This window comes from Pocillopora damicornis, chromosome 12, assembly GCF_964200805.1.
Source record: "Pocillopora damicornis chromosome 12, jaPocDami1.2, whole genome shotgun sequence".
Taxonomy (NCBI): Eukaryota; Metazoa; Cnidaria; class Anthozoa; order Scleractinia; family Pocilloporidae; genus Pocillopora; species Pocillopora damicornis.
The window spans coordinates 14,374,180-14,395,532 of NC_142681.1; the positions used below are offsets into that span (position 1 = coordinate 14,374,180).

Consider the following 21,353-nt stretch of genomic DNA (forward strand, 5'->3'; position numbering starts at 1 on the left):
CCTTCGCGATGTTAGTTCTCAAAATGGCGGCTTTGTTTAAGCCGAGTACGAGGGAACCAAGGGAAATACAGTTTGAATTTTACGCCAACAACGACCTTTTTAAGATACATAGCCAACTTTAGATTATGTCTAGGGGTCCACCCCATCGGTGAGTAGCAATATTTCTTCCTAGTATCTCATTTTTGAGAAGCAGTGCGCGGTTACTTGTAAGTGTTTTTTTAAACCCTGGTCATTGAACCGCAAACCGATGTCACTTCAACAAATGCATCTACTGTGATGTGTTCGAATAAGGATCTTTGTAGCCTAGCGTTATAAGTAAATTGACTAGAAAAACTCTTTGATGGACAAGATATCCCAAGGTTTGAAGGTAATATGCAAGAACTTGATACAAACATAAAGTACCTTTAAGGTAAAAATGTCTGCTGTTGTTCAAATATATTGTGTTATTGTGTTAAAGATACACTCCTGGTGATGAGAGATCATTCAGAAGATATCAACAAAGATATGGAGAATTTTCCGGGTAACATCCACTGCCATCTTGAAGTAGTGCATGTTCGAATTTAAAAATTCTCTAAAATAAGATGTTCCCCACTTGTTTAACATGTCTGTCGCTGCATCTAAACAGCTGCCCTCACACATTGTTTTTGCTTTTCTAATTGGGTCATTCTATGGTTACATGATGAGAAATATATCAAATCGTTATTTAGTTAAAACAAATTTAAGCTGGCCAAATATGTTTCATGTTTAATTTTTTTTTTAGGTTTTAATCGCACCTGTAGATACTAAAATCAGTGACATATATTACGTTGACGATAGAGTAACAAAAACTTGATCAATATAAATTTTATAATGAAAAGAATAATTTTCTGATAATTTATATTACATGAGTAGCAAAAGTACAGTTCTTAATTGTTTTCAGCTTATGTTACCCGCCTTCAATGCATGTTTCATGGGGATATTGATAACATGATGTGGATAAACTATACATACAGTGATTGTAGTTGTAATCAGTGCATCAAGGAAGATATTGATTAACAATGTTGCTCTAGCTTAGAATTAACAACATGTTTTATCAGCTAAAAATTCTGTCATTCATTATGTATCTACTAATAGTTACACTGTTTGCATGTATCACTTGAAAACTTGAACTGACATAAAAGAAAAAAACCCTGGTTTCTTCTGCCCTCCAATTATTGATTTCTAGGAATTAGTACAGTTTGTATGGGAGTAAGATACAAACAACCTGCACACAAATTGTAACCTCTGCTGAAGAAATTTGCATTCATAAATGTTAGGAATTGATTCCATGTTGCAGTGGTTCTGTTCAATAATAGATCACAAATGAAGTCCGTTTTGAATTATTTCTTAATTGATATATATTTTTGCACCAATTATTCAATGAATGAAATAGATAAGACTTCAGATCAAACTCGCTCGCATTTCATTTTAAGTCATATCTTAAGTTTGCTATTTCCAAATTGACATGCAGTCAGTGTACCCATAGCCATTTATTTCATGCACAAGGATCTACCTTTCAGGTACAATAGCTTTATATTATTTGTATTTTTCTTTCCCTTTAATGTCCAATTGCAGATTTCTATCTTACTTTAATTTCCGTTTTATTTTGTAACTTTCATATTGTAACACCATGCCTCGAGTATGATCGCAATGTCGTCACAAATCATGCAAAATTGTAGCTATCTTTGTTTTTTCAGAATTATTAAATATTACAGGAGTCCTTGTGTTGAATCATGTTTGTTTGTATCAAAGTAAAAATGTGGTAAGAACAAAAATGTGGCATGCAAGATACAAGCATGTCACTTATATTCTTATCACATTTTTACATCTTCTGTGATCTTTTACTTAACAGACTCACTGTAACATGGAACCTATTTGTTTTATATGATGAAAAAAAATTGTTATTTGTGATGTCACCTGTGCTTCACTAGATCAATCACAAGAAGCAATCAAAATGCGTGTAATACTCATAAAAATTCATGAAAATACATAGATCACAGAAAGTATCAGAAAAACTATCAACATTAAAATGTCCAAACTTTGCATTTAATCTCAAATAAGAAAGGTCAGTGTACTAACAAGAAAGGTCGAAAGCTAGATCAGATTTTCTTGAAAGAGAGGGAAACCTTTGTTTTCATAAGTGATGGAACAATTCTCATTCTGGTGTTTTTGGAGTTCTTGCAGTTTGACTTTCGTTTGGCAATTACATCTCTTGATTAGAGTGAACACAACTTTATTACAAAAACTTGTTAATCCAAGAATCTGTACATGTATTGAGAACACAACCATAAAGAAAGACACTGTTTTGTATTTTTTAATTAAAGGTTCTTTAAATTTTATGTTTAATCAGAATTTAGATAATAATGGTCACTATGGTGTTGCTACCATTTCTGCATTTATGGAATTGATAAAAAAATTTTGTGAGAACTCAGTTGGCACTTAGGCCCTGATGCATGCAATAACAAGTTTTGTTTCATTTTTATTTTTTGATTTCAGGTGTGCACTCATTGGTTAATTCAAATGAGTTAAATTTAATGATGTAACATGTATTGTCACGTGTAGAAAAAAAAAAGTGAATTTGGGATTTTTTGGTCAAACTGGACTTTTATTGTTCCTTCAGCACTGAAAGTAGTTTTATACGCGATTTTGAGGGCTGTCAGGAAAACCTCAGGACATGTGGTATTATTATCATGACAATGATGTAATAATGATAATAATAGTGTAATTTCACTTAAAGGAATATTTGAAGCTAATTGTGTAAAGTAATTATAACATTTGATCAATAATTTTATAATACCTTGATGCATGTACTTTTAGTATTATCATCATCATTCATATAATTATCATTTGTTGTAATATCATTCTAACCTACAAGTTTAACATTTGAAATTATGAAGATTTTCAAACATTTATGTGTAGTCCCCACATTTCTTTGTAATATTTTTTAAAAAAATCTTTGTGCACAAGATCTAAAGTAAATCTGTTCGACAGAATGTTTTTCCATTAAAATTGAATTATAGATAAGGTCTCTTCATGCTTTAGGTTTGGAAGAGCGGTCTAAAACTTGCTTAAAGATTATATTGCTTAAGTATAAATTTCTCCTTTTGCAAAAGTAGAAATGTATAATTGAACAATCAATCATTTGTCTCAGGATGTAAGAGTGAAACTAATCAATTGTGTATTTCAATCAATATGTTTATTTTTTTTTTTGGGCTAACTTTTACATCATGAGACAAATGATGAAATGTTCATTTATCTATAAAACCATGATAAACAACAATACTTCCTCTAACATGTAGAAATGTATTTTTAATAAACCTGTGTTTGGAGTTGTATTAATTTTTGGGTTTTCATTTTTTTTCGAGGTGTTTTAAACCTATTTAAAATTGTGCAAATTTTTTTGAATGTACTGTGAATTTTTAATAACCATACATAACAGTTAACTTTAATTATACTGTTCTATACTTTTTCAATGTTGAATACCTGCATTTTAAAGATTAACTTGTTCCATAAAATCTTGGAAAAATGAACTTTTAAGGTCAACTTACATTGTTCTATGTAATATATAAAATGAGGAAGTTTCTAATTTATATTTTTTTCCGGATGTAAGGTCATCAAGCTATGGTTACTATGGAGGCCCACCATACAAAAGACAGCGCCACCTTAGTGATGAGGACATATGTCCCCCACCTGGGGCAGATTATAGTCATGCTGCCTACTTTGATCCTCCATATGTAAGGCACCAGGTATGAACTTTTTTGCTACATCTGCTTTATAAATTTTGCTGGTAAACAAAGATAGAATCATGCCCATAACTATTTAAAGAAACATCATTCTTTATTTTACCCTTAACTCCAAAAAACTCATAATTCCCCTTACTGTCTCTCATATGTTGTTCAATTCTTTGAACAGTGTATGTTCGCTGTTAGTTCAGAGAATTTGATATTGAATCAAGTAATAATCACCTAATGGATATTTTTCTATATTCTCATCACCTGTCTGCTTTGTATTGTAATGATATTGTAAGGAGAAATTCTCTCTTAGTCACACAAGGGTGTTAAGGGTTCATGAAACAAAATTTGAATTGTTTTTCTCAGGAGGTTGGATTGGGGGACTACAATGACTTTAGTTCAATTAGTGAGAAGGATATGAAAATGGAAAGGTAGGTGTACTGAACTATTTTGACTTATACTTTTAAATTAATCTTAACTCTTAAATTCCCAGACCAAATATACAATTCTTATAATGTTAGTTCAGAGAATTTAGTATTGGATCAACTAATTATCCCCAAATTGATATTTTTCTTTATTATCATCACTTATCTGGTTGATATTGCATTGATATTGTAAGGAGAACCCTTTAAAGGGTTAAAAGAATTCATAAATATAATTAATATATATTGTGTTATTATTATTAATGAGATTATAATAGAATTGAATTAATTTCCATGATGCATGCAGTAAATTGTAAGAAGTAGCCATGAAAACCATGATGATCCTATATCGTGAGGCCATTTTGACTCTAGTAGGGAGAAGGGATGGGGCAGTGATTCCTGGACCTGTTGTCACATCTGGGTTGAGTTTGTTGTTGGTTCTTGTACTCACTCTGAGGGTTTTTCTCTAAGTCCTCTGGTTTTCCTCTCTCCACAAAAACCAAGATTCCAATTCAACCTGGAAACAGTGGAAAAGAAGAGCCACCTTGTGATATGCCCATTGCTAAATCCCACATGTTTTCAAATAAAATTGATACACTCCTTCAGAATTTTTATACCTCAACCACAGATTTTACTTCATGTACTTGCTGTTAGGTTCAAGACAGCTTCAAAATGTTGTAAGAGCTGTCATTTTGTTTTGCGTTTTAAGAAAATTGAATATGCTGTGTATTATGAATTATCCACTTGCATGTAATTTACAGAGAGGGAATTAAGAAAGAATTTGAAAGATCTGAACTTCATACCAAGAAATGGCAGACTTCTTCAGAAGGCAGTGGGTATTCTACCAGTGCTCCGTCATCACCTCACTCAAGAGTATCCCCAAAGATCTCACCACGCCTTTCTCCTCGAGTTGGACCAAGTACTCCTCCATCTTCAACTTCTCAGCCAACACCAGTATCAATTTCAACTTCTGGACAAGATCAGTCCAAATCACTTTCACCATCATTTTCAGATGAAGCAGCTTCATTTTCAAGGCATCATTCCTTGCAGGTTGTTTGTACAACATCATCATCACTGTCTTCACAAATGTATGGGGCTGCTGTTCATGAAAAAATAAGAGATAGTACTGGAAGACCAGCCCTGATTTTGCCATCTGCAAGTGACCCACAAAAGGTACTTAATTCACTGAATGGGATATAATCTTGTTTGTTATCTCACACAATAAGTGATTATTGAACAAGATGACAGTGTTACTGACATGGCCATGTCTTAGTTAAATGATCTAGTAATGGAAATGTTATGTTTCACTTAACAGGATTCGTACCCTGGCCCTACTATTGAAGCTATATCTCCATCAGCACCAGGTATACATGTACTAGCTTCTCATCTTTTTTGCCTTTCTTTTGCATGTGATCTTATATGGGGGAGACTTACTCAGCATGTTATCCTTGCAGAGTGTGAATGTTATTGATTCAGAAGTTATTTTGTTAGGTTCTGAAGGCCAAAGTGAGGAAAAGAAAGCAGTTACAGAGGATCCCTCTGATCTGATGTCTAAAGATGAGCTTCTCCAGGGGATGGAGAAGGTGGACAGAGAAATCTCACAGGTGGAACAGCAGATCAACAACCTCAAGAAAAAGCAGGTTAGACTTGTTGATGTAGGTTTGGAAAAAATTCATTTGTCAGCTGCCAACTTTTCCAGTAATCACTGTACAATTTAGTTCCACTTGTTGGATCTTGCTTTCAATTGATGTGACCTTTGTATGCGATTTGTCCCTTTTCAATGGGCTAGATACATGAATGTCCAATAGGATTGTATTTATTTTTTTTTTTTTGGTTGGCCCTCCCATTAGTCCATCAAACTTGCACTACTATAACCTCAACTAATCAGATTTAAAACTAAAACCAAGCATGACTTGGCCACCCTTGTTTTTCCTGCACTTCAAGTTCTCTTTGGTTCATTAGGGTATTTTCCTTTCTTTTGTTTGGCTATAATGATAACTTTGGTTTTGGTTTAACGACACTCAATCGAAAAGCCCTCTAACACCAAAACCATAACCAGCAGTCAATCAGTGTGAAGGAAAATGTCATAGGAGACCAGTGAAAATAATGCAAGCAACTGCCTCAAGCTCAGGGAGAAGTAAGTGAACAAGTGGTAATTGGCTTTTGTTTTGAACTTGGTTCTTGGAGAGAGTCACACACTCCGTTTTCTGCATATAAGCATGCACACAACCCACAATTCTTTCATTTGCTCTGACAAAGGGTTAATGCTTGAAACATCAGCTTTGAAACTCTTTACTGTGACCAATTTACATTATCAATTGATAATAATAAATTACCCTGTTATACTCTTCCACTAATGCAGCACCACAGTTTCTTTAGACTAACCTCCTTTATTCACAAGTTTTGTTAGCCAACCAGCAAAGTGAAGCAGAACCAATGCATTACAGGATGATTTCAACGCTCACTTAAAAATTGCTTCCCCTTAATGATTTTATCCCCAATGACCACTGAGAGTGACTAGCATCTAATTTATGCTCACAATATCACCCCTGAATCAATTCCTAAGGTTGCAAGTATGAAGGGAAAAAATCACTAACTTAAGAAGCTCTTGATTCTTGAACAAATGCTCCTTGACATCACCATAGGAAATGTATAGAGAACTGTATGGAGAGTTTGCATAGTGATGATAGGATGCAAAAGGGTTGATTACTAATGAATTGAATAAATAAAATTTTAGAAACAACTTGAGGAAGAGGCTTCAAAACAGCCCAGTGAGCCACCCGAGGAAGAGCTACCACCCCCAACACCTAAACCCAAAAGTATTGTACAGAAGATTTATGAGGAAAACCAGGTATGTCATTATAATCAAACTTCAAAGGTTTTCCCTTTATAATTACTGCTTTAACAGATCATATTTCTTGCTCCTTTACACAAGTCCAAACTGATTAAGAAACTTAAGGGAACTAGACGATTGATTGTACTTTAAATGATATTTTACCAGGAATGATGAAATTGTGTTAGAATGACATGAACATGTAGCGAGAACGTCAAGGATGTAATGTATAGCCCCTGATGTGCCACTTTTTTTTGGCTTCACCTCATTTTGAGGTCATCCGTCATTTATTACTAAACAGAGGCCTAACAACGTTTGTAAGGTCCCTTTGGATAACAGCTGTGTAACTGAATGGGCCACCCTGGCTAAATAAAATCTTTCTTTACCTATACCTAACATGAAATCTATGTGTATAAGTCAATTTCTTGTGGTAGTGATATAACCGCCAATACTCAGAAATAGCCAATAAGTTAATGTGTGAAATACAACTTGGAAAGGAAAATTCTAGATAACTCTCAGAAAGTAGTTAGGTGCTTCTACCAACTCTAATATGAGACCACGTGTGGTGAGCCAGGGAAATATTAGATGGTTCTTTAATCTCTTGAAGGAATGAGCTCACAATGAAATGAAATTAATAATAATATTTTAACTGTGAATCATATGCAAGTAACAAATTAATCCTCATAGGTAAACTGCTGTTAAAGAAATTGTACAAAAAAAAAGTGACCCAAATATTTTAACAAATTTGATCCACGAGAGAAGAAATAGACAATGTATTGACTCTACAACGGTATCACAAACCATTATTGGTAAGAATTGAATAGTTACATGTGCTTGTAATACTGAATGCCCACTCAGCTGTGATTTGAACATGTAGTCTGATCATTGTGGCAAGATTAGTTCTGAGAAGGACTTTTGTAGGTAGTAGTGACAGATGTTCAACAACCCTAGTAGAAGTCAATTCTAATGATGACTTCTGCCTCTAAGGTTGTCAAAACAGTCGTTATTCTCAGGACTACTCTCACCTGGATTATTAGACCACACCATCAAACATCACTTGTGAGTTCCAACCATGAATCCTTTAACTCCCATGAGTGACCAAGACAGAATTTCTCCTTACAATATCAATAAAATTTCAACCAGATAAGTAATGAGAATAGAGACGTATGTCAATTTGGGGATAATTAGTTGATTAAATACTAAATTCTCTGTACTAACATTATAAGAATTGTATGGTTGAAGGTAAGGAGAATTACAAATTTGATCTGGGAGTTAAAGGGTTAACTGTACTCAGGGTTGATTGAAGTGTCATAATTGTCTTATGTACAGAAAAAGGCTGAGACTGCTGAAGCAAGGCTGGCAAAGCTCAGTGTGCCACTTCCAGGAGGAAAGGTATGGAGTATAATTATACTGAACTACATTGCCACTTCCTGTGCTTAAGGTACCCCCAAGATGAAAAAAAGAAAGGTTGTTATCATTTGATTCTAGTTGTATCTCACCATTTATTGCACATTTATTGTAAAATAAATATGATTTTTTTTTTTAGAAATAAAAGTTGGAAATTTAAACTCTTTAACCTTACCTGATGGATTCTTATTTGATGTCTTTGGTTTTTTTGTAGCCCTTGTACAATCAACCATCTGATCTCCCTTGTTACCATGAGAATCTTAGAAAGTGAGTGATGTACAATGTAGCTAACATGCAACTGTTCCTTTGATTAATTCAGATATTCTATACACCCCAGTATTACAGTTTGTAAATATCTGCTCTTGATGGTATTGGTTCATAGATGATAGTTTTTAGCACTCATTTTGCTGGAAGTATGGTTTGGTGGACATTCATCCACGTGATCAGCTCCTCGCTTTAAAAGACAAAACTTCCTAGGACTTAATCAGTTTCAAATATTTAAAAGATGCACTGCACAAAAACTGTAATTTTTCATGGCAAGTGTTTTTCTATGAGTTGTTAACAGTCAGTGTCAAAAGGGTTTATGTAAGATTGGGGTGCAGTGGTATATTTTAGAGGTCTAGCTGATGAAAAAAATGTAAGAATGCTGTAGTTCATTTTTTGATATACATAGAGGTCTAGTTCATGAAAAAATGTTTACTGTTGCAGAGCACCAGCTATAAAAGCTAAATTGGTCAAATATTTCCAGCTACGAAAGCAAGCAAAAGAACTCAAGGTAGAGATGACTCACTCTATTCATTGCCTGGTTTAAACAAGTTTTAAAATTGTTTTGTTTTATCCTTATATCTTTTGTGGTTCAAAGTGTCCTTAGTTTAAAATTTCTCAACTTGTTTGCATATTCTATTTTTCCTTTGCTCTACACTCTGAGAATTAAGGGAGCATTTTTATTGTAGTTAATTAATATCATATACTTTGTTGAAATGTAAAGGGTGACTTAGTTGGGTAATGGTGGACTCTGGACTCTGGGCTTGTGGAAGTTTAATTAACCCTTTAACTCCCAGATCAAATTTGTAATTCTCCTTGCTGTCAACCGTACAATTCTTATAATGATCGTTCAGAGAAGTTAGTTTTGGATCAACTAATTATCCCCAAATTGATCTTTTCTGCTTGATATTGTATTGATATTGTCAGGAGAAATTCTGTGTTGGTCACTCATGGGAGTTAAAGAGTTAAAACCTTGAGAAATTTATAACAAATTTGTTTTTCTTTCAGAATCGTCAACTTTGTAAAGAATACAAGACTTTGAAGCAAGCATGGCTCAAAAAAATTGAGAGAAATGAAAACAATCCAAAAAGAAAGTGAGTGCACAGATCTGCCCATTATGATTACTCTTCACTTGTTTATAAAAGTTCTTTGTTTTATTGAGTCAGCAAAAAATGTAGGACTGCATTTTTGATGAACTGTAATAACTTACTATCAAATTGAATAATTCATGACATAAGGTTCAGGGTAATTGTTTTTATTAATAATTAATTCTTATTTTGTATAATAATATTGTGCTTATTCCATGAAGACAAAAGGAGGCTAAGCTGAGGGAATTTTATGAAAAAGTTTTTCCTGAAATCAGGAAGCAAAGAGAACAGACAGAACGGTTTGCCAGGTGAGTTAGATATATGCTAAGTTTAAACTTGATTTGGTTTTATCATTGCCTATATATTAATTTTGGTAGCTGTTTGAAATAGAACACCTATTTGTTTTTTAGATTGTGATTATTATAATAAGTATTGTTATTATTAGTTTTATTTGATTGTGTCTGCTATTTAAAGTATTAAAATTACAGCATTCTTACCATAACTGATGATGCTAACATAACAAAGTTACTCATTATGTGTAATGACAATTACTTAAAAAATGGCAAACACTAACACCATTGTCATGCATAAATTACTCTTCCTAACACACATGGATAAGGCCCAGTTCAAACATTGTGCTATTGTCGTGTAGAACTCAATAAATCAATCAAGTTTGACATTCCGCAAAACTGTAGCTTGACTTTTGAATTCCATATTGCACCAGAATTGGATAGTCCTGAAACTGAGTTGCCCTACTCAACTCAAGCATGATGTCTGAATCAGAGTTGTGCTTCTTCCCTGCTATAGTGAACTTATTGCACTTAAGTTATGTACAGTGGAAGTACAACATCTGAACAGGGTCTACCTTACTTTCTTACATTACTGGCTTATATACACAACCTAGGTATGCATGCATACTGATATGTAAATCACTCACAGAGCTGGTTCTTTATTTTAAAAAGTATGCAACTTACAACATCTTTGAAAAACATGCAGTACTTACGTCGCCCATAGAAAAAAATTGCAGTTTATTGACAGATCTGTATCCTATCAATTGAATGAATTTATGTTTAGAAAGAAACTGTACAATGCCAAGCAGTACTGCCCACCACCTATTTGATTCATAGTCAAACATAAGTTTGCCCCCTTTTTCTGCGACATACCTGGTGATTTCTTTGGTAATGAAAAGATATGAAAATATGTTTGTTACAGAATGGGCTCCAGAAGTAACTGGGGTATTGTGGCCAGAAGTGAAGCTGAATTTAATGAGATTGTAGACAACTTAAACGAGCAGGAGGTAAGGGGAAGGAAAAATGGAAAGAACTATTAATCCTGTTAACTCTCAAGATCTGATTGTTAAATCTCCCCTATAGCTGCTATGCATTTTCTTGTAAATTAGTTACAAGAATTTGGTGTTAGATCAAGATAAAAACATCTACCTTATGTTAGAGTATTCTCATCACCTGTATGCATGATAATGTATGGATATTGTAGGGAGAAGTTACATGTTGATCACCTCTGGGAGTTAAAAGTTTAAAAACAGCTATCATGGAATGCCTAAGGTTCTTACTTAAAAGAATAAAAGAACTCTGAGGAATACTTGCATCACAATTAGCTCTCTGATTTTCAAAGTTACTCTACAGACAAGTGTTGTAATTGTTGTTGTTAATGTTTTCATTTTTATCCTTGGTTGAGATTGGATCTGTGTTTGTTTCTAGTCATTATCATATTCAGCAATGGAGGAAAATAGGAGTTTGACCAATTTCTCTCTCTTTTAATGGTTTTATAATTGAGATATTCTTTTTTTGCTGTAAGTTATTTTATGTTTTGTATGAAAGATGTCTCATTCCTTTTTATCAGGCTAATGAACGTCATATGCGCACTTTGGCTGTTGAACCTCCACCTTTGCTTGACAAAGAGGAGAGACGAGTGAAGTTTATCAACAGAAATGGTTTGTGCTGTACCTTGTATAAAGTAGACACACAATATACATGTACATCTTTCTATTTCAGGCAGTCGGTCATCAGGCCATGGCGTTGTCGATCTTCAGTTACAGTTTTTACAATTTCAGTCGCAGAGATTGGGTTATTGATATATGTAATAGTATAAGGACTGAGTGGGGTGAAGTCCAATTCCATATTAGTCCAATTCTAATATTATCAGTTAGGTAACATTATTTATTATACATTTGAACATTAATCAGATACAGAACGCTAAGGTATAGATATTTATTTTATATATAAGCCTTATTTTACAATTATTTCTATGCATCTATTCATTTATCTATTTATCTGTATAAGTATAGGAAATCGTATGAACGCGAGTGCATTTCGTGATTTATAGGCACGAGTGATGTTTTGAAAGTTCTCAAAATTGCACGAGCCGTAGGCGAGTGCAATTTGAGAACTTTCAAAACATCACGAGTGACCATAAATCACGAAATGCACGAGCAGGTTCATACGATTTTTTATTTATTAAATTCTCGACAAAATTACTCCAACATTTTATCGAGTTGTTCGTGCTCGTATTCTTCCATTTTTGGGTTTACTTTTCGTCGAGTCGCCCATGTTTGCCAGACATTTAACCAGGTCTGTGTAGCTTTCAACGTGTTTTTGTTTTTCGCATTTTCTTTAAGTTGCTCAACGATGTTTTGGTTTGACAAAGCAAACCGGCTGTCAGCCATTTTTAACTCGTGAATTGCGCGCATGCGTAAGAGCGAGTTATAGATACGATGTGGGGAATAGCATTCGCTCGCTCGCTCGCTCGCTCGCTCGCTCGATTGGTCGATTCCTGTAAACTTTTTTTAGATTTTAGGTTTTTGAGTACATTTGATAGTTTTTGGCGAGCAATAAACAGACGAAATGGCGACCTTTGTTGCTAAGAATAGTGGTGGGGTGAAAAAGAAGCCAATGATAATCTTAAAAGAGTTTTTTTTTTTCGTTTTCGTTTTAACAAGCGGCGCCAGCGACTGGCAAGCATTCAAGGATTCACACTGAAATAACAACAACCTTCGTTTTTCATAAAATTGTAATTTACAATCCTTGAACTTGAAAACAATCCGAAGATTCATTGAAAATATCACTTACTGCGAAGCGCTCGGAGTTTACAGATGTTCAAAAGCTTTTTCTGTTATAGCGTGAGATTGAGGACAAAATTGATCATTACGTTTCGTCGCGTGTGTTTTTCCTGTGTGAAGCAACAGAAGATGCCGGCGACTGACTAAATAACAAGTTAACACGAAAATCAAATAACACTTAGACAAACAATTTTAGCTACCGATTTTCTGTGAATTTTTAAAGAACAATTTTCTTGTAAGTTTCAAGACAATTTGAAGATTCAACATACATACAACGTACTAAAATGCGAAAGTTACACACCACAAAATTGATAAATAGGCCTGAAATGAAATTCTATCTTGTTATTGATTATACGTTGCCTAGCACGTGACTTAAATCTACCCAGGCGGAGATCTAAAATGACGGTGGCAGGCTTGGCTTAGTTATATCACTCAAAACTCGTTCCCGTTTGTCTCATTACTGGGATACCTGTGGTAGCCCACTCATAAAATGCCTTTGTTTTTTTGTCTTTTTTTTTTTTTTTTTCTTTCCTCCGCCACAAAATGGAAAACTTGCGCAATAGTACCCAGAGTTCATTGGGCCCTCAACACCATGACAACTAACTGTGATCCAATGAGGGTGAAGATGTTCACATGCTGATCACATGTTATCTTGATGATGATTGACGTTGTCATGCATGGACAGGTCCGGGTCACATGACGAGCACGAGATTTTCTTTTGTCGGTCGTTTCGTATTTCAACGTGTTTGGATTACGATCACCTGAAGAGTTATAGCGCAAACGCTCGAAATACTTACAGACGCATACACAAGTCGTATTGTTCGCGGCCAGTCCACACTAAAAGATGTTATTGAGCGGTAATTTTGGACCGGATTGAGTCGCGAACTGTGTATCCGTTGTAGTTTCTGGTGATTTCTGCCGTTTTAAGCTCGCTTTACCATCACTGTTATTCACATCATCTACTTTTATTACGTTGGTAAAATCTGTACAGACATCACACAAACCAACTCGCGCACAAAATAAGAAGAGTATATTGAAGGCTTGAAATTATATTACGATTGATTTTCATCAAGAAATGGGCCAGGAATTTTCCACAATAGTGCAAATAATCGTGAAGGCTGATCGAGGAAAAGCGATTGCGTGACGCTCGGTAAGCTGTAAGATGACATGTTATTATTTACCAGACGTAAAAACTCTTCAGATTCTCAGTCTGCATTTTGTACCCACTCTGCAGTCTCCAGTCTATATTTTGTATCCGGTCTGCTGTCTGCATTTTGTACTAACAGGTATCTGTGGCACCAATACAGTTTACTTTTGGTTACATTTATTCGCACAACACACATAATCTACCACAAAATACCTGTGTGTGAGGTAATTCGACATTTTCGTTCTTTTCCATGTTAATACTCTTCTTTCCTTTTGTAAGAATGTAGACCAAGTAATCCACCCACCCTACAAAAAATAACTCTTGCATGCATATCATGCCTATGTTTTAAAATAGGTGTATGCCCTTAGCCAGACTTGAGCTCACTATTTCAGTATACTAATCCGACACCCGTAGTATCACTACACTTGATTCCAAGGATCCAGTACCATCCAGGTATCCCAGTTACCCTGCTCACAGGGTCTAGTTTGATAAAGAGGGAATCGTTAATGTTTTCATTAAGACAGTATTGCCTTGATTTTCTAATATTTACAACGAAAGACAGTAAATTTCACTTTTCACCCACATTTACTTCCAACCTTTTCTTTTGAACCAGAAACAAAAATGATAGACGTTTAAAACACATGACATCATCCACCTTGTTAAATGTAATAGCATGATCATTTCAATTGTAATGCCTTCTTGTCCCAACGTTACTTTGTTTCTTTGCTACATTAGCGAACACTGAACTACTGCTCGTACTCTAGATGACAATCAACCACAAAATTCCCTAAACCAGATAACATTAAACATAATCTCAAAAATCATGTGTCAATCCACGAGTTTGCTCACAGAGCACTTTGATTGTTTATAATTTGGTGTTCAAATTTGGCGCTTCCCCGGTGTTTCCATGGCAACTTCTCCGTATTGCACTCTATAACCTCTATTGCACTCTATAACCTATTTATGCATTCATCATTGACCAATCAGAAACGCGATATTTTGTTGAGTATATAATAAATAAGTATATATCCTTATAGAAGAAATTAAAAAAATTGCTATTAACATACGTTGATTAACAAAATGGGATGACCATGAAGAGGGAGTCAAACAGAAGGTGTTGGGAGCTCATGAGAATGACAGTTCACAGACTATTTCCTCCTTCTATAGGCCTCATAAGGGATCCACTTGCAACACTGAATGAAAGGAAACACAAGAACATATGGACTGAGAAAGAAAGGCTGATTTTCAAGGACAAGTAAGTAGCAAGGGCTCTGTGATAACAGTTTTTTTGTAGGGAGACCACCGAAAAAGTACAACAGGGTAATTTTGTATTATCAACTGAGTTGATAGCATAAATTGGCCACTGTTAAGAGTTTTAAAGTTGATGTTTCAAGCATTAGCCCTTTGTCAGAGCTCTGACAATGGAATTACGCTCAAAATGTCAGCTTTGAAACTCTTTATAGTGGCCAATTTACGTTATCAAGTTGGTTGATGATACTCGATAAGCTGGAAACCACTCCGCTTCGCGTCGTGGTTTCCTACGCTTATCTCGTGTTCTCCCAACCTCCCGCGTGTTTACATCAGGCTATGTAAACACGGAAACCATTTTACATTTCTTTTATAAAATAACTAATGAAAGAGGAACTGAAACCGTGTTTACATACGCTCATGTAAAATGGTTTTATGGCCAATCAGAGCGCGCTATTTGAATTATAAATTATTTTATAAAGAACACTTATGTTCAGTGTTTGCTTTACAGATTTATTCACAATCCCAAGGACTTTGATTTTATTTCTTCATTCTTACCCGGAAAGGTTAGTCAACATCATTATTCAATCAGCCATCTAAATTCTGTGTCTACGTGTATGAAGAACAAAAGTGAAGTAAAAAGTTGTATTATTTCTAAGTTTACTATTATTATATGCTGTTGAAAATTCAAGGCTGAAAATTGAGTATGGTTGTTCAGGATTTAACCCTTTGATACCTATGAGTGACTGGCATCTAATTTCTCCTTACAACATTACCCCTGAATCAAACATTAAGGTCAGGAGAATAAAGGAAATGATCATAAACTGAAGAAGTATTGTTTGTTCCACAAATTCTCCTTGTCAGCTACTTGGGAATGTATAGAGAACAGTATGGAGAATATGCATGGTGACATCAGGTTGTGAAGGGTTAAGTCAGTATATGTTGGAAGACTTGGAATAGTGCAAAGTAAAATTGAATGTTTGATGCATTGTCATGCGAGCGGTGTTGAGAAGAGTGTGACTTTGCGTGACATTACCTTGCGTTATGCCTTTTTTTGTGAGACAATGAGTGACAGCTGTCAAGTGATTTTACGGATAAAAACCATGCGGTTCGCGCTGTGTTGGTTGTTGGGATTTAGAATTTCTGAATTTCTGTTATTATTTTTTAATAAATCGTTGTGTTGTCATTCTGGAGTTCGTTTATATCTTCGCAACAAGCGGTTATAGTCATTTACTTCTAACGTGTAAAGAGGGAGGGAAGATTCTAACTTTTGTTTGATTACGGCTTACTGTTATGTTAAGTATTTGTCTCACTTAACAATGCACGTGAAGCGCTTCATGATAATTCAATGAAAGTTTTGGTTTCGGCTTATTGCCGAATGTTTATGGTTTGCGTTTCATTAGCATCCAACAGCTTCTAAAAGCTAAAAGTGTGGGGTCTCAGCTTATAGGCAAATAAACGCGATATAACGTGAGATCCCCTCTGTACTTAGTGTTTTATATTATTTCCATTTCTAGAGTGTGGGAGACTGTATCCTGTTTTACTACCAAACAAAGAAAAAAGAACATTACAAACAGTTGTCCAGAAGACACAACCTCAAGAAAAGAAGAAGGGACCAAGTATGTAAATGAATTATTGTGCATACACTGAATTAATTGAACAGCCCTCTAACAGTTTCATATGAGAAACCCTGGAAATTAGCTTGTATAATGAAAAAATCACAACTTTAGAACAAAAAAAAATATGTTTCTTTAGCATTATCATTGTTAGCCCTTTACACCCTAACATCAATATGCATATTGTCGAAGTCAGACAAGCAAACATAACATCCTTCATACTGCATTCACCTTACAGCTTCCTCGTTGTTTACTCTGAACAAGAACCCGTCACAAGCTAGCTACTTACTATTGACTAAATTTGGCTAAATTTTGCAATAAAATCTTAAATAAGAAAGGTTTTAACTTTTTATTAGATTTATGAATGAGTTTGAGAATGGTTTTAACTTCACAGTTTGGAAATACTCGTGAGGCCACCCCCACGAACAAGTCAAGAGGAGGCATTTCAGAGAGCGGGTAAATGATGATGCTGATTACATTATAAGCATAAGTCTTTTCTGAGACGTGTCTTATTAGACTCCACTATACAGACAAACCAGGTTTAAGATTGCTTACTTGAAAGAATTTTCAGAATATCTTACCAGCATCATGGTATGGCTTACAGCGGAATCGTGACTTTCTAGAAGGGTTACCTTTCATTGTCTGTCTGAGGGAAAGCTGAAGTTTTATTTTCTATTTTAGTACTAAAGGTGGATTTGAAGGAGATGATGACTTAGGGGAAATCACTGATTCGGCAGAAGAGAGTGAAGAAAACGAGGAACAGCCCGTCGTGACTACCGCCCAAGTGACCACACCCACCCCCTCTGTCAGGCACACAGGCAGGCCAGGTATGGAGACTGATTTCCTTGTTTCCTTGTCATGTCTTTTGCAATTAACGCCTTGAACCAGTAGCTTTCAAACAAAACACAGGGGAGCTGGAATGAACAACAGAGAGGAATTGAAAAGCATTGCAATGTGTTCCCCTCAGAGAAGAAATAGCTGCAGATTCTCAGACTGTCTTGTTATTCATGTTACAATCATTTGATTGTTGTCTTTAGATCATGTGGAGACATCCCGTTGGAGTGAGAAAGAAATAGAGATTGCCTTACAGGGTGAGTTTGCTTTGAGCTTCTGTTGCTGGGGTCACGTGAACAAATTTGACCTATCTCATCGTTGTAAATAGTCTGCAATGCAGGCGTCACATTAGGGCAAGTTAACGTTAAGAAGTGCGTGATGGTTTATTCAACCGGCCATGTTTGATTTGGAGTTAGAGTTGACGGTGGAGAAGGGGGCGGGGAAAAGCGAAATAAATGATTCCAACTCAAGTCAGTTATGCCCATCAATTTTATACCGTGTAGCATGAGTATAATGTTGGTTCAACTTTTGAATTTTTTCCAGATCTTTAATGTGACGTCGATAAACCAAAATCAGTTCTTGCTAGAAAAAAATCCAACAAAATACAATGCCGCAAAAATCAAATTCCGGTAGTCCATTAAAAAAATAAGCTTCAAGAGATGTAGGGGTGGGTAAGGAGTGGGCTTTTTTTTGGTGTGCCGGTCCTTTTGGGATGGAAGTCTTTCTATGATGTGTAAGAAAATAACCAGTTGTTGATTTTTGCATAGGTCTGAGAGAGTGCGGGCGCGATTGGGAAGCTATTGCTCGACGGGTTGTAACCAAGACTGGTGCTCAGTGTAAGAACTTTTACTTCAACTACAAGAGAAAACTACGCTTGGAAGATCTTGTCGCCGAACATGAGGCTACTAAGGTGATTATCTAAGCATAGTACAGGGCAGAACTTCTCCTCAAACCCACATTAGTACGTCTTGTGTCCATAACTATGAGATAGCGACTTCGATTATAAAGGATACGCTTTATTTTAGTGGTATAAGTCATGAATACAGAAAATGCTTTTTAACACGGGAATAGCATTTGATCGTGTTGTCCGATCGCTCGAGCGAGAGAAGTCATAAGAAGTACTGTTGTCGGTAACAGAGCCTAATGCTTTGATGTAGCCATCGGTATCCGGTCACCTCGCCCCATGGTCATTTCGCCCCAGTCACTTCGCTCCAATTAAAAGTCAGTTCGCTCCATACAAAAGTTTGAAAGAAGAAAAATCTTCAGGGGTGGGCGTGGCTACTTAAGGAGGTGCTAATTTTTTTTTATGAAATCGATCATTTGTAATTGAATCTTGTTGCTTATATTACAGATGCAACGTGCCCAAGAAGAACAAAGACAGCAACGTGCCCTAGAAGAACGAAGACAGCAACTACAACAACAACAAGACCAGAAGCAGCAGCAACAACAGCAGCAACAACATCAGCAGCCGCAACAGCAACAGCAGCTGCAGCCCTATCCACATCCACAGGAACATCACAAAGACAGTCCCGGCACTTCACAGAGGCGGGAACCAAACCCTAAGCATACCTTAGCACAACAACCATCAGAGAGTCACAGTTCTCATTCATCAGATCCACATAATAAACCAGGCGGTGCTTCCAACAGCAATGTTTCTTCCACAAGCGGTAAAGAGTCCACCTCGGTGATTGTTAGTGCGGTTCACACCGCGGTGGGATCCCCGAAAGAACCTGCAACTACATCTTCAGTAGCGTCGTCTATCTCCAACCTCCAAAGGATAGTCCCTTCTCATTCTCCTCATCTTTCTTTGACGAGCTCAAGCTCCACTCTATTTATGCCCACTCCAGGTGTGATTGCGTCCATTGGTAGAGCCTCGCCTAATGTGGGAACAGGGCAACCAACTCAAGTATATACTCGACACCCGCTTCCCGAATACACGAAGCCCGAGTCTACTCGTTCCTCAAGATCACCACATCCAGAAACCGTATTTCCCGGAATTGTATATCCAAGACCTGAAGGTCCAAGATCCTTACAGTCAGATTTATCGCATTTAAGAGCTCCATATTTGGTTTCACCACGACCAGGTTACGTTCTTTCCGACTCGCGTCCCATTTATCACGGATCTGCCACACCCAAGTCCCTCGGGTACAGTACAAACCCGCCGCACACTGCCACGTTGCACACAGCATCCTCGCCACCTAGCCTTACTTATTCAAATAAAGGGGTGCTGCTTCCTGGTTCGTCTCACCCTATAATGTCACACCCTGGCATCTCTCTCACTAGCAAGTCACATGTTAGCAAAGTGTATGGTCAATCCTCGCACCCATCTGAACCTATCCAAACTCCATCAGGCTCTACCGTCTTTGCTCCTTCAGGTGTGATTAACACCCTCGGACTCAGTCGACCTGCGAGTCACTCCCCTGTATCTGCGGTCTCACAAAGTTCCTCTGATGAGAGAGAAAAGTCTCCAAGTCAACCGTTACATTTTCCCGAGCGGTTGGTGGCACAGGATTCATCTGTCAAACCATCTTACTTATATCAAGGAAGTGCACGTTATGAGCCATCCAGCGGAAGCATTTTGCAAGGTAAGACATTTTTATACTTCTACAAAAAAGAATCAATTGCGGGTCGAAAACAGAAATCTGAGTTCCCACTGGTGATTCTATAGCCAGGTCCTTTGATTTAGTTAGGTAGGGCATATAGAAGAATCATTCATGTGTACCACTATGCAAAGCTTTTTTGTGATTTTAGTAACGGGTTCTTAACCATAAATATATCTTTATGTCTGGGTTAAATGCAGATCGGCATCTTACAACCTTACTTTGGGGGAGGGGGTAATAAATTTTGGTATGTGTGATTTCTGTATGTGCCATATTTTGCTCTAAAGTTTGTAAAGTCTTAAGAAAGCATTCTAGTTGCTAAGCAGTATTCAAAATGGCGGCGTCCGAAGAGGTTGGGTAATTATTTGGAATGTTGAAATGCGTTACGTAGAATTTGTTTAATTTTTTTTTTAATTGGCGGTGGTAAAAAAACGTTTAGTATTTTAACTGTGCCTTTCCTTCATTGTTTATTTAAATTTCTTGTAGAGGCTAGCTCGGAAGTGGTAAAGAAGAATTCAAGGATCCCTGAAAGTGCGTCATACGTAAGGGATGTTCCTAAACCTGATGTAATTGTCATAGAAGACGATCAAAAAAAGAGGATGGAAGGCTTTCATCGGCTCGACACAGGAGAAGGAAAGCAAGCTTCAAGCATGTTGAGAATGTTAGCATCTGGAGGAAACGGTAAGCTTCACTCTAACTATTTTGGATGCGTGTTACCACCTCTCTTTACTGTTGATAATTGAACCTACCCTACTCCTTCTTTTTCGAAGAATGATTATGCCGCCATTTAGGATACCGTAGACCCTCACGGGTGTCCTTCGCGAAAAAATTGTTAACGCGACATTTGAAGCGTAATGGAAATGTTATGAAATGCACTATCCGGAAAAATTGTTTCGTTTAGCTTTATTTTATTGTTAACCGACAAAGGAACGACGATTTGAAATGGGTGATGTTTCTTTGAGCGAATACATCGCGTATCAAATCTAACCGCACAATTAAAATTTCTGCACAATTTCAATCTAGAGAGGTTGTTCTTCAAAACCTTGTGGGGATTTTTCGATATGCTTAG

At 36.3% G+C, this 21,353-nt stretch overlaps 1 protein-coding gene across 2 annotated transcripts in view; it reads left to right on the top strand.

The window, feature by feature from the left end:
* LOC113666241 (uncharacterized) overlaps positions 1 to 21,353 on the top strand; it is a 27,656-nt gene continuing 6,303 nt past the window's right edge. The window contains exons 1-24 of one of the 2 annotated variants that reach the window (XM_089189050.1): positions 8 to 148; positions 458 to 520; positions 3,629 to 3,764; positions 4,116 to 4,180; positions 4,933 to 5,344; positions 5,487 to 5,535; positions 5,663 to 5,811; positions 6,909 to 7,022; positions 8,334 to 8,396; positions 8,626 to 8,678; positions 9,120 to 9,186; positions 9,684 to 9,769; positions 9,985 to 10,071; positions 10,976 to 11,060; positions 11,624 to 11,714; positions 15,154 to 15,241; positions 15,746 to 15,800; positions 16,752 to 16,853; positions 17,245 to 17,306; positions 17,532 to 17,677; positions 17,888 to 17,941; positions 18,452 to 18,594; positions 19,036 to 20,269; positions 20,771 to 20,965. In XM_089189050.1, the coding sequence (XP_089045176.1) occupies positions 126 to 148; positions 458 to 520; positions 3,629 to 3,764; positions 4,116 to 4,180; positions 4,933 to 5,344; positions 5,487 to 5,535; positions 5,663 to 5,811; positions 6,909 to 7,022; positions 8,334 to 8,396; positions 8,626 to 8,678; positions 9,120 to 9,186; positions 9,684 to 9,769; positions 9,985 to 10,071; positions 10,976 to 11,060; positions 11,624 to 11,714; positions 15,154 to 15,241; positions 15,746 to 15,800; positions 16,752 to 16,853; positions 17,245 to 17,306; positions 17,532 to 17,677; positions 17,888 to 17,941; positions 18,452 to 18,594; positions 19,036 to 20,269; positions 20,771 to 20,965 (3,622 nt within the window). In that variant the 5' untranslated portion in view covers positions 8 to 125. Of the gene's footprint in view, positions 149 to 457; positions 521 to 3,628; positions 3,765 to 4,115; positions 4,181 to 4,932; positions 5,345 to 5,486; positions 5,536 to 5,662; positions 5,812 to 6,908; positions 7,023 to 8,333; positions 8,397 to 8,625; positions 8,679 to 9,119; positions 9,187 to 9,683; positions 9,770 to 9,984; positions 10,072 to 10,975; positions 11,061 to 11,623; positions 11,715 to 15,153; positions 15,242 to 15,745; positions 15,801 to 16,751; positions 16,854 to 17,244; positions 17,307 to 17,531; positions 17,678 to 17,887; positions 17,942 to 18,451; positions 18,595 to 19,035; positions 20,270 to 20,770; positions 20,966 to 21,353 lie in introns of both variants that reach the window. The other variant, XM_089189052.1, reaches the window with a different exon arrangement.